Here is a 13,774-nt window from a genome sequence, read left to right on the forward strand (position 1 = left end):
GTCAAACATACTAGAGTTACAAGGAGCAGAAATTAAGTACACTTGCGCTGACTGCCTAGCATCGCCCGTAAAGATGAAAATAGCATTTTACAACCAGTATTCGAGATTGGTTGTCATAACCCGGGTTCGACCTGAAAAATATGTCTAATTTTTGGGACATCGTAAGGAGTCAAACTATGTGATAAAATATCAGTGATACGCGATTTATCTATGAACCTGTCAATAGCAGATTGTACTGTTGAAATACAGTAAAACGCAACTAACTACAACATAAGGTCTGCCGTAGAACAAGAGTAAACCGGTTACCCAAAGGAACGTTAGAACACTAAGCATGAATTATTTCTTGAAGAAGATCCATGTTCAGTCTGCTTTCGGAGAACTTCAATTGAGCCTACAGAGGCCCAAAAGGAGCCGGAGAGTCCTAGCCAATCAGAGCACGATGGAGCATTCTAGAATTTCAACGTGGCGTGCTACTATTGGTCAGTAGCATAATATGTCGTTAATGGATTGGCCGAAATATGATGTTGATTTAACAAACGTTAACATCTATAAATACCCGTGTCTTCTGTACAAAAACGAACCTTGGAGTAAAGTGTCTCTCTCATACTTTGAGCCTTCTTTCTGGTGTTCAGGTCGCTGTATAGTTCTAGCGTGCGAGTTATCAGAATAGCTTAGGAACGAATATAGCGTCTAATCAGCAAGACTTAACAATCCACCTCACATACTAAGGGTTATCGTTTGCTATTACCTGAATTTATTATCTTCCTTATGAAAACTCAATTTACATATGGTCTACTTCTTCAACACTTACTCGCATAGATTATTGAAACGAATGCGTATGTACTGTAACAAATCACTCCAAAAAGTGTGAATACTGTACACATTAGCCCTAACCGATAAGACTAAATTGGACACATAAAAAACCTTCAATCTTTTAAATCAAACATAGTATTTGCAAACAGGCGCTATAAATTATACAGAAGTGGATAAAAAATAATCTGACAGTTCAAAATATAATTCTATATCACAACTTCATAGATCCTCCAGTTCTGTCAAGAATATCTTGCATTGTTAACGACTGACCCGGAGATACTCCATAACCGTTCTGCAAACCACCGGAATTTGATGGAGTAACACAATCATCTCTGGCCTCTTTACGAATGCAGGTATCAACTTCAACTGAACTGAAAAATGCTACTGACTAACAGAAAACAACCGATAAGAAAAAAATTAAAGAGAGTAATAATGAAAAATGATTAAAAACTGAAAGAAAGAAAAAAATAAATTATGATTAAACTCAAATACTAAAATTTCCAAAAAAATTAGAAACCACTAGAAATCAAAAGTGTAGAGAATATTTTACACATTTATAATAACAAGATTATGATAAAACACCTAACTATAAAGAACAACGATGATTAGGTTAGTTTGACCAATGAGATACTCAAAATAAAAGAAAATATAAAGGAACAGACAAATTTCAATCATGATTTACAGGTAAAAATCTTTATTAATATAAAAGTTGATGATGAAATGTAGATCAATGGATGAAAAAAAACAGTTCATAATACTAATGATATTTCAAGTTATTTTTCAAATTTATTCAATCACATTGTAAATAAGGCGTGTAAAATCTATTGCATAAGCCAAAATTATAAAAGAGTTACAAAACTAGATTTCGCAATTAAAAAAATATGTTATATATTACATTACTAGGTACATTATTTTACGTAACGCGGTTTAACTCTAAGTACAATGAATAAGAAACAAGATATGTAAACATGAAGAAAATGAACTTATTCTATCAGTCTTCCTACTTTGACGACAATATCATTTGTTCGTGTGTGAGCGAATTAATGGTGTAAAATATTCAGTTTCTGTTAGTATGTTTAATGATTATATTTAAAAAATCATTAAAACTTCCAAATTCGATAAGACGAATTCAGTGAAAGTAGAGCATACATGAATTCTGGGAGAGACAGTGAGATAGATAAGCCACTTCCATTCAGTGAACATAGTCTGCATAAACTAAAAGTATCTCACAACAAAAGTAATAGGACGTTAATTTGGTGTGCTTTACTTCAAGAACTTTATGCATTTTTCAAAAAATATTATCCACTTTCCAATTCCAATATTGGAAAGGATTCACTACATTATCTCATTAAACTGAACGTGAATATATTCACAAAAGAAGTTTCTTTCAGAGTTCTTATCAAAAATAAGTAAACACATTCACAGAAAATTCGTTATCACCCACAAAATCATCGTTAACAAATGCCCTGTGGCAACAAACAAACCGAGTTATAACACCAAAATATAAGGAAGTCATCAGTGAAAATCATCATTTATCTCAGTCAGCATCCGTACTTCATCAGTTAGCCTATTATGCAGTGCAATACTAATTGATTGATTTCCTTCAAAGTTTATTACGAAAAAAGGAGATTGAGACAACAACTCATTCATTTACCTGTCACGTACAATCTGCACAGAACAAAATAAGCATTTAATACGCTCAACACTGTCGTTCTCGCTATATCATAACAAAAAAGTCTTTACAAAGAATTCTAAACGACTGCGTAAAACATCAAAAGCTATTTTGCCGATTCTCATTATCTTGTCTCCATATTACAGACACCCCGTACAAAAATAATGTTATAAAACGAAGCAAACAAACAAAACGGAACTGAGTAGACTAAGAGCAGTGTGGTGGTGAGAACTACAAGGATGGCCAACCTGAGTATCATCTTTGTTTAGTACATAGGCTGAAACAAAGCGGAATACATACACAACTGCTTTGGTATAACTCACCAATTACAGATTCCTGTACTCGGCTTACAGAGACACACCTCACATGTGTGTAAGAGTCTGTGATACTACCGAACTGCACGAACTAAAACAAGTGGATCAGGACTCGGACTGGATTGGAACTACAACAGGGTGGACTGCGTACATACAGCATATAAACCTCTCTGAACCCAGCACACAACAATCAAGTCGTGTACTATCCCATTCCTGTTGGCTGACCAAACAACCCAGATATAAGAACACGATTGAAACATTACAAAAACTGGGTACTCCAACACGGTTAATCACAGATGAAAGATTTACAAAGTTGTGGACTGTTAAAAATTACTCTTCTCCAAGTCGGATAGAAGCCACTCAATCCTTACTCTTGATGAAGACGAATATACGACCACAACAATACCTCGACTAAATAATAGGATAACAGGACGTAATCTTAAAACAGTACCGTCTTCAATAACTAGAGGATCCATCGACAAACCGCCCCAATCACATCTAATGGTTGGTCGTTCCTCATCGCTGATAGAAAACGCTTTAATAGAATATTCCGACAAAGCTTTGGGTTTTTCGACTTCATCTCTTTCCAATACCATCTGATTTTATTGTGCCAAAAGTTACGGGATTGCATCTTTTCTCTGAGTTCGCTTCTTCATATGCGAGAATAAGCGTTTGGGATAGTGTCACATTCCCTAACCAATTGTTTTACATGTGGCCGTGTAGTGTTGCTTATCAACGCTTTACAAGCATTCCTAGTTTTACAATAACTGGATCTGTACTGTTCTAGACCAGTAGAGATGAACATATTCCAATGCTTTTTCCTGCACCTATGGAGTTTCTTGACCTGTTTAGTTATCCATGGTGGACAGGTATTCGGTCTACGTGGTACCAGTTACGGTATAAACGAAGACGTGACTGAACTATGCTTGCCTTTAAATATAGACCATACTTCTTCAACTGATGAGCTAGTATCTACTATCCATTCTGTTTTAGCAGCACACTCCTGAATGGCTGATATGTTAGCTCTCTACACATTTGAGCGAGGCTTAACCTGATCGTATATCATGTCACTAGCTTGAAACGTGAATGACAAAACAGAGTGATCGCTATTCACTAACAATGGAAGAATATTTAGGTTGGCAATATTCTCAGTCGCATGAGTGATTACCAAGTATAACAAAGAAGAACCTTGGTTTGCACCAAAACGAGTGGGTTTGGATACATGCTGCACTAATGCATGCTCCATTACAGTTATCAGGAACCTGCTATCAATCGACTTCATAGATCCTACCATGACCGCCTCAATTAAACTAATATCAGATGCATCAAATTCTCCTAATTTCAAGCATCTGTTCTTTGAACTCCGTGGCTGAATGGGCTCTAAAATAAAGTCATCAGCTAAGCAGATTGGGCTGCGATATATGATACCGAGCAGAAATGTGCAGCATCCGATAGTCAGCTCACAGCAAATGACCTCACAAGGCACACTATCATGGGATTCGCAAACAAAGGAGTGGATATTTATATTATTGGTTATATACAAAAGGACGCCACCTCCTTTCCTACATCTATGTCTATCACTCCTTAGGTAGTGGTATCCAGATAATTCTGGGGTAATATCTAAGTTATGGACTAACTACGTTTCTTTCACAGCTACAATGAGTGGCTTTAATTTGTCCACTAATGCTCCTAGTTCATAGAATTTATTTCTTAGACTATAAGTATCGGTATATAAAACTCTCAGGGAGAACGGCCTATCCACACAGGCCTTGGTAGCACTTACTTTCAGGACCTGACTATCCGAAAACCCACTAATCGGAGATCTTCCTCTCCATTTGTCGATAGGTTTCTAGTTCAGCTAGTGCCAACTTCCTTTTTATTCTATCTCTCTCATGCTCATAGCAATTATCATTTATTTAATAATAGCATAATAATATTTTAAAGTTGAATAATTGGTGAAAAAGTCAGTATTAAGAAAAGAAACTTACTTCCGGGAGATCACGCATGCCTAATTGATAGGCGAAGAATGTCCTTGTCAGTAGATTGCTAATCTGTTGAAATGATGTTTTTCGTTAAAAAAATATATAAAAAGACAAGTAAAGATGACAAACTTGTTGGAGACTAAAAGTGGTATGAACTTTTATGATGAGATTACTATGAGCAAAAAGTAGCTTGTATCATGAGTAAACAGATTAAGAAGAGGTGAAAATGAAAAGTCATCGAACAAACGTACAGAATAACCATTTGTCCCGGTACAGTAGTATGTCACTTCGAAACTACACATATGGAAATCCAGTCACCAAAGATAATTAAGACAAAACAAAAATGAGAACTAAGAGAAAACTATTATTACTTTGTGTTGTAACTGAAAATGATATTGGATACATTATCTCTACATCAACAGGACGCCCTAGTCCACCTACAAAGAATCAATAGTTTCCAACTGATGCGTTACATTGTTCTAATCCATGTAACGCGTGTACCCTCAAAATTTTTTTAAAAACTGTATCACACTTCAAAAGCATTTAGAATCATTTATCTGTTCTTTACATGTAACATGGCTATCTATATCAACCTGATTATACCTGAAAATCGCTAAGCGTTTTACAATTATTTACATAATATACTATTATTTATTGATTTGAGAGAACTAAACACCGATGATAATAATAATAATAATAATAATAATAATAATAATAATAATAATAATAGCTAAACTGACTTGCAAAGCTAATGCAACTTGATACATATGTGATTTTGGACAAATATATCGCAATTCATCATGAATACTTATACATAAACGTGCAGGAATTTTAAATTTATTTATAAGCCAACGCATTAAAACAAGCATACAATGTAAATAATCAACAGCAGAACTTTGTACAACCCAATTTACACGACTTGGTAAAAACTAAAACACAAACAAAAGGAAGTATACAATTAAAATTCGAAAAGATAATTCGTATTAAATAATGATATGAATATGGCAATTCGTAATTTCTGAAGAGAAAAAAAGTTTGTGGTGATCAGATCACTCGGTTCTCTTCTTAGAAATGGCAGATTCAAACAACGCATCTACTGTCTACTACTTCAGATTGGGTATCTAGGTAGTATGATAAGGCTTCCGTATAAAGGTTAGACTCACACAAACCTGAACTTGTTAACTGATTTCAATACGCGCTAATTGTAGCCAATGATTGTTTGATGTCATTTATCATGTAAGCTAACCTTTGCAACTCATGTGAATTAATCATAATCATATTTCATTATTGTGTTTTTTCTAACTAAATTCAATTATTACTGTGCAGTAAGATCATGATACACATATATATATTACTTATTGTAATGATACATTAGCGAAGTCTGTGCGGCAAGTTTTATCTTCATTTAACAAAAAGGATAAAGATCATGTTTCTAAAGGTCAATTTCGTCATTATTACGTCGCCTATGGAACACTGAAATATGAGAAGAGACGCTCACTATCGGGAATCGACAAAAAGTTTCATACTATTATTACTATAAGAATATTTTATGATGAAATATATGATAAACAAGATATTTAACGAAAACTAAAAAAAATCTCCAAATACTTACATCATCCTTAACAAGTTTCGGATTCAATGCACGAGTTAGTTGTGCATTTAAAAATGGTGTACGAGGCTCTGGACTACGAGCAATTGATTCCAATTGATTGAATACAGCTGACTCACTTCCACCTTGCCATTTAGACGATAATGAAGTACCATCTCCGGAAGGCGAAGAAGAGTCCACAATAATTCGGCGTCCTTTAGTAATTTGAAAAAGTTGCTTTGCTTTTAAACTAGCTTGTTCTGGCTGAAATGGTTGGAAAGTAAAAACAGAGAGTAGCAATATAACAGCTATAGTCAACTTGAAATAAAATTTATTCATGGATAACGTTTAAGTGCTTATGCGACTGAGCATTGAAAGAACTCCTCATACAAACGAAATGATAATATTGTGAAATAACCATAAAAGGAAATATCCATATGATCAAAAAATAAATAGACAAAATCAATATTTAATAAAATACACATTCTAATCAAAAATACAACCAGGATAAACTTCTGTTAGTTAAGATGGTTCACTTTGCTTTATTGAATATGTAATAGTCCCTGCCACATGCCTTTTTTTAGCAAAGTCGAATAACGCATCGAGCCACACTGAGTTCCGCAGTCTTCAAAACGCTATTCAGAGAGTCGTGAACATATAGTAGCCTTATACATCTATTCCCTTCGTCATGGCGCAATTTCATGAGCTGACCACTTCTTTGCTTTTCTCACTTAATTCAAGAATCCGCAAATAATGAACCACAAAGATGCCATTGAGAAGGCTATCATAAAACATCACCGTCAGATGTAAACTATCGTTCGAAGACAATGATGACCGAACACAGCCATGAACATTTCCAGCTACAGGTGACGCGAGATTTTACAAGAACAGAACTGTATTCATACACCTACTCAGCCAGATACACAAACAACTTTCCACAAAGGATGAATCCGGGAATACACTGAGCCCAATCTTGGATAAGTGATTTATATTTCGTAAGTCCTAGGTATATGCTATTCTTGTGGATGTAATTAATTAAATGCAAATGTATAAAATAACTAGTTCAAGATCCATTCTAAATACTAGTTAATAAGCACAAGAAATGAAACAGAATACAGATGAGATTGAAAGTGTTTTTAAAATTTATGACTGAAAAGAACACTGTACAAAGGGTAAGAATCAAAGCAACTTACAGTAATATTGCAGAATTTTGCTAATAAGTGCGATGCAAATTCAATGCCTGAGCCATATAGTCTAGAATAATTCAACACCTTCGATTCACTTCGTTTAATACCCATTTCTTTAGCTATTTTTGTATGTAAATCAGTTCCATCAAGTTTATTGCCTTGTAGTGTCATCCAACCATATGGAGTTGAGCCTGATAGGAACGTTAATAAACACATATACGCACGTACAAAATCATAATAATGAGTTGAAAAAAGTTTGACGGAATCATATTTCGAAAACTGGAATTTAAAGAAGATATCCTTCAAAATGTTTAGTCACAAATATGTTTCCATGATCTGTCGTCTTTACGTCAAAAATAATAACGACTAAAAAATAGATAAGCAATACATGAATAATATTCTGAAATTATTATTTACTAAAAGTTTATCACAATGAACTTAAACATGAATAAAATGAACTCAACACATACAAGCTGAAACTGAGATTAATCCGGCAGGTGTATCCATTATACCATATTAACAAACAATAATCATATTGTTATTGATGAATTAATGATTCACTTCTGTTTTGATTGACTTTCCATGGGGCTATGGCTTCTTAATTTATTTTCATATAAATAAATTCATTGATATATTATTACATAAGTATAATACGAAAGAAAATAGTTGAAAAATTGATCTTTAGATGTACTTTTTAAATTATATAAAGCATTACCTTGACCAGTGAATCTTGATTGCCTTATTTCACAGAACATTTCCAAACAAACACATCATTAATGAATCTTAGTTAGACCACCATTGAAAATCAGGAAGCACTAGACTAGTGGAATTCAACAACGTCAGATGTGAGACAAATTATCCACAGAAAGTAATGAAAGATGACCACGTAGTATCGTCAACTGGTTGGAATTGGAAATGTAACCAATTGAATACCGGCTCAGCGGTCTAAAGATTAACCATGCGTCGCGAGATCTGAAGGTTCCTGGTTTGATATGTTTTAGGGTTGTGGATGAGTACTGCTGAGAAATCCCACAATAAGACGAAAACACTATCCAATATTTCCTGCTTTTCAGTGATTGGGTTGGTTTGTAATAGACGATTTCCACAAATCTCTTCACTGATAATTTACAAAGTAGGGGTTTTTTATTCACTGAAAATTCCATGAATATTAAATTACTACGCTGTATATTGTATTGTACTATCAACGGAAATTGTTATGACAGTAAACACTGATTTGATATAATTACTTGAATGACAGAAGAGGTCAGACACAAACACTTTAAACAAGCAACAAACAGACCTAAAATCTCAACTGAATAAAAGACAGAAATATTAACCAATCTCTTGACTATAATTCAATAATTAAAACCATTATTCATGTAAAAAAAGATACTGTTAAGATAATATCTAATTAGAACATTTACCACAGTATACAAAACAAAAAAAGAGTATGAAAATGAAAGCCAATAGTAAATGGATAATAAAAAAATCACTTCTAATCATCATATCAGAAATATGCTCTAAAACAAAAGACAGTAAGCTGATCTGCAATATTTTTTCCATTGAATCACAACTTATAAAAATAGTGATTAGCTGTGAAGTGCTCCAAATACAATGGATTAATATATACAGAAAAGCACTAGGAATATGAGATTTTTTGAGAAAAATTATTTCAATAGTTGAGATCATGAGCCAATTGAAGCTAGACCACTATTGTGGGACTCCTCAGCAGTGCGCATCCACGAACCCAGGACCTACTGGTCATACACGCGAGCACTTAATCACTAGACCACTGAGCCGGCACCTAACGGTATTAATGTTATTATTTATTTGTTCCAAATGACAACCATTGAGAAAAATATCTCGTATTAGTTCGGCTCATTCAACTAATAATAGAGAATATTGCTACAATATGGTAGATGCATTAATTGCTGTTTTCTCATAATTTCCAATCAATTTTTTTCATATTACTATAATAAACAGTTATCCCAGCTAATATTAGCCGAAACAGTTATCGATGTAGACGACTTTATTCACCTCTATTGCATTGTAATCTATCATCCAGAATCATTAATCCAATAAACAGAGCAGTCCATTATCAATATGAGTAAACAGTAACCGAGTGTTCAAATCATTTTGACTTATATCTTGACAAATAAGCACATCGAAGAGTTTTATTTCGCAAACTATAAGTATGAATTATCTGTTCATAAAAATAGATCAATCATTACAAAGATGAAGTTGGTTTTTTGTGAACTAAATTACACGATAACACATTATAACATGATTGGTGTTATGTATTGATAACCAGTTAAGCATAGGTTGAACTTTTACATTTTTCTTTATTCCACTACCAGACTTTACCAGTACGGGGGTATTATAGCGTTTTTATGTCATTCCAAAAACAGAATAACATTTATTTATAGTACACTGTCATCGATAACTAGTATATTGGTAAAGCATTATTATAATGGATAGAAAAATAACTCTAAAAGCATTATCATACTGGTGAAATATAAAAACAGAAATAAGGATAATAATTACCTTGGAAACCAACACCTGCATCACCAATTAAGGCAGCAATCCACATTTCTTGTGAATCAACATCAGCCCCAACAAAAACATAACCAGGAGGTGATTGAACCATAGCTTTGATTTCACTTCCTAATCGATTTTCATCGGCATTACTAGCAGTTAACCATAATGGTTCAACAGCTCTTCTAGACACTGTACCACAGGTTATAACTTGAGGTAGAATAGCTCCGTAGTTTGCTTTACAATTATAGAATTGATCACTATGATTAGACAGATACATAAAAGAATTAAGGAACAACTGACAGTCTAAACATATTTCACAACGAAACACTCCCATAGTTTACATCATGAAATGATCTTAGATAAATGACTATTGGAAATCAACAAGCATTGGACAACTGTTTTGTTTTAATAGAGAATAATTGTATGTAGTACAATAAATCATTTTTATAATGAAATAACCGACTGCAGACAACAGTAACAATTCTATAATATCACTTTTCCTATATAAACAGTATACACAAATCAAATAAGTTAAAACAGAAGAAATAAAAAGATATTAAGTGTTAAAACGCTTACTTTAAAACATTTTTTGGTAGTCGATCATGTGGTAACCAAATAGCCATTTGAGATCTGTAAAATGATTATTTACATTATTGTTTATAATATAGAAAAATCATAATTTCTTTAGCGACAAAATATGAATAATTTCAAGAGTGAGAATACTCGTAATTATTATTGGCTTACGTTCGAGAACATTAAGAGAGGTCAGTGACATATTGGTTCGAGAACACACTTCTCAATTTATAGGCTACCTGTTCGAATCTTACAACACATACTTTGGGTTGGGACAACAATTTACAGAAAAAAATTGAACTATTCAATGTCGATTGCATTAAACATGTACTCAATTGATAAATGTTTTTGTTTTGTAAAGTTGTTCGATCCTACAATACTTCGTGTTTACTAATTCATATGCTCTTGTGGAGCAAGGTACATAGGTCATAGTCAGTACTTGTTTCTAAATTGGATACGGTAAACTGTCCCAGTGTGATTCAACAAGAATGAAAGGGAAGCAGTTAGAAGTCCCATTTTTGAACATCTAGTCACTCCACTGACTGATCTTGAGGTTGTTTATACAATTCGCCCAAATCTACCTAGATTTATTAATATCTAGCTCCTTAAAACAGTAGAAGCTCTTGTTATCCATGAGATGAAGCCAAAAGTGGGCATACAAAAAAGTATATCTTATCCTTAGCAAGGCCTTAAACTGCGATTACTACATCTCGCATTTGAAAATATCTCCTCTCTTCATAATTATTTTTCATATCCCCATGATTTAATTCGTAAATGTTTCTGACATCTCTTCATTTAATTTAACCCCTCTATTATCTTCAATCACGGTAACAAAAATGTTTTAATTATCCTACTACATTCACATTATAATTCGTTGCTAACTTATCGATTTTACAAGGATTTTTACTTGCACACACAATGTTTTTTGTTAATATTTACACTTTGTAATCTCGTATTATAGCTTTATTATTACATCATGTTCGCTCTTTGTTCATATGTCTTGATGGAACTAATACTTTTAAAAATTTTCATATACACATATAATGGTACAGTAAGATAATAAATTCGTTGAAAAGAGATCCTTTAGCTGAACTTCATGTTTGTAATACTGATTAATAGTTAACAGTTCGCAGGCGGTCGGTTATATGAATCATAAAATCTGGCAAATATGTCAACCGTTTGAATTTCCACACTCCATTCTTGAGTGCTGTTAGAGGTATGGGTGCAGATATCACTTCCTGGTTGCCCACACCGTGGAAGGGTTCTTCTGGAGGTACCTGAAAAGGAAATTGGATTAGAGTTGGTCTTAGTGACCTGAGAGCGTGACCGCAGTGCCCAAGGAACAACTGCATGAGGTCGGTCACACACGACCTTTTGTGAGTAATTTTCGTGTTAGCTCAGTACTTGTTGAGACCTTACCTCCGGAGAAGGAAATCAGTAGGATAAGGCGAATTGTGCACTTTCAGGGTCGACCATTTCTAACTCCACTATTCCTTTGCGGGAAGGTATCATAGCTGCTATGCTGAATTTCTGAGGGTAACACCCTACTGCCGTCACACCTCTGTACAATCAGCGGTACGACTTCGCCTACGGATCTTGAGTTTGCTGCTTTTAGTTTTACCGTTCTTCAACCAACCTGTCCGGCATGGTAGGACTTTGAGGAACGATTGTTCCAGACAGTATAGCTCGATTGGTTCATCACGATAAGCAAGCCCGACCACCACGTTAAGGTAGCAGCAACGGTTGAGTCAAGCTTAATTAGCACAGCGACAAAAAGTGCATCCATCTGAAACATTTCTCTTACTGGTTACGATAATTGCGCAGATACAAACCAAATAGCCTGAAGCTAAGTGATTCAGACCAACTCTTTGAGATTTCAAAGACTGATGACCCCAAAATACATGAAATTCAAAATCTAATATCTATTGCGGGTGCAATGCGGCAACTATGTTATGTCAAAGGTATGAAGTTGTCGGTTTTTAATGAGTCTAATGTTATCTTGAGTAATTCATTTACCAGTATATATTCACTATAATGAAATTTCAAATCAACCGAACATATTTATCTATGACTGCGCTTAGAAGAAAACTACATAATATAGTAAACGCACTGCATAATTGTTAAATATTGTTCAACGATTCGGTTAGTTTAAGGCAGTCTTCTAATTAAGAACGACTGAGAGATTTTTAAATACGAAAGCAAATTAATGCAAATTCAATAACACGGCCACTGACACAATGCTTCAATAATTATCACTACATGATGGAATTTAGGGAGAAGATAAGAGAGCAGAAAAGGCTTGATATTTAACTAAGATAAAATAGAAGTAGAATAATTTTCTACATATTTATCTCCTAAAGAAAATCATAGGTTATCTAGTTTTCCTGAATGAATGTTGGGTTCTTTTTTGAAATGATAACCCTAAGTACAGTATTTCTAATTTGTATGTTTCCATGTCGTTTGCTGTTTTCAGATTAGCTTTTACCACTTTTAGTTTGCTAATTTCCCGTGTACCGAGGTCGTGTCAATATTACCACACATACACAGACTGTTCCATTTCAATTTATTTCTGTTAATATTAAATTTTCTTCTACGTTACTGCCTTCTTTCTGGGTACCACCATTAGAGATAATTAATGAAGTTCTTCGCCATCTAATAGAATTGGCAACAGATTCTATTCGCATTAGAATAATCTGAATCGTTTGCAATTAACAATTACCGTGGATTGGATCAAACAAAAAACACATGATACAACAAGAGAAGAAGAACATAAACTTAGGGCACAAAGTAAATTAGCATACTAAAAGTGACAACTAATCAGTCAGTCAGCTACAACGTAGGACCAGGCACATTTATGCATCGGTCCAAGTTGCCATACCTCATTAACACAACAAGATGGACACCGGATTCATAAAAGTAGTTAATTCAGAGGTGGTAATATATAAAAGAAAGATTGCAATAAGGATATAGTACACGAAGAAAGAGTTAGTTCGCAGAAATAAAGATATGAAGCAATTTTAATCTCTCAGTTTAAGGGAAGATAGAGAGTGTATACACACCTACGCCATTGTGATCGATTCTGAGCCATGTCACCCAGAGTCTTCAAC

The 13,774-nt window shown here is 34.0% G+C and overlaps 1 protein-coding gene across 2 annotated transcripts in view; it reads right to left on the bottom strand.

Moving 5' to 3' along the window:
• Window positions 1–424: 424 nt before the first annotated feature.
• Window positions 425–13,774, bottom strand: part of MS3_00002071 (uncharacterized protein) — a 55,086-nt gene continuing 41,736 nt past the window's right edge. Inside the window, exons 17-23 of one of the 2 annotated variants that reach the window (XM_051209629.1) lie at window positions 10,671–10,724; window positions 10,101–10,351; window positions 7,563–7,747; window positions 6,394–6,633; window positions 5,522–5,710; window positions 4,788–4,850; window positions 425–1,201 (exon numbers count right to left, since the gene is read on the bottom strand). In XM_051209629.1, coding sequence (XP_051075086.1) covers window positions 1,025–1,201; window positions 4,788–4,850; window positions 5,522–5,710; window positions 6,394–6,633; window positions 7,563–7,747; window positions 10,101–10,351; window positions 10,671–10,724 — 1,159 coding nt within the window. In that variant the 3' untranslated portion in view covers window positions 425–1,024. Of the gene's footprint in view, window positions 1,202–4,787; window positions 4,851–5,521; window positions 5,711–6,393; window positions 6,634–7,562; window positions 7,923–10,100; window positions 10,352–10,670; window positions 10,725–13,774 lie in introns of both variants that reach the window. The other variant, XM_051209630.1, reaches the window with a different exon arrangement.

Source organism: Schistosoma haematobium, chromosome 1 (genome assembly GCF_000699445.3).
Source record: "Schistosoma haematobium chromosome 1, whole genome shotgun sequence".
In the NCBI taxonomy this organism is placed as follows: Eukaryota; Metazoa; Platyhelminthes; class Trematoda; order Strigeidida; family Schistosomatidae; genus Schistosoma; species Schistosoma haematobium.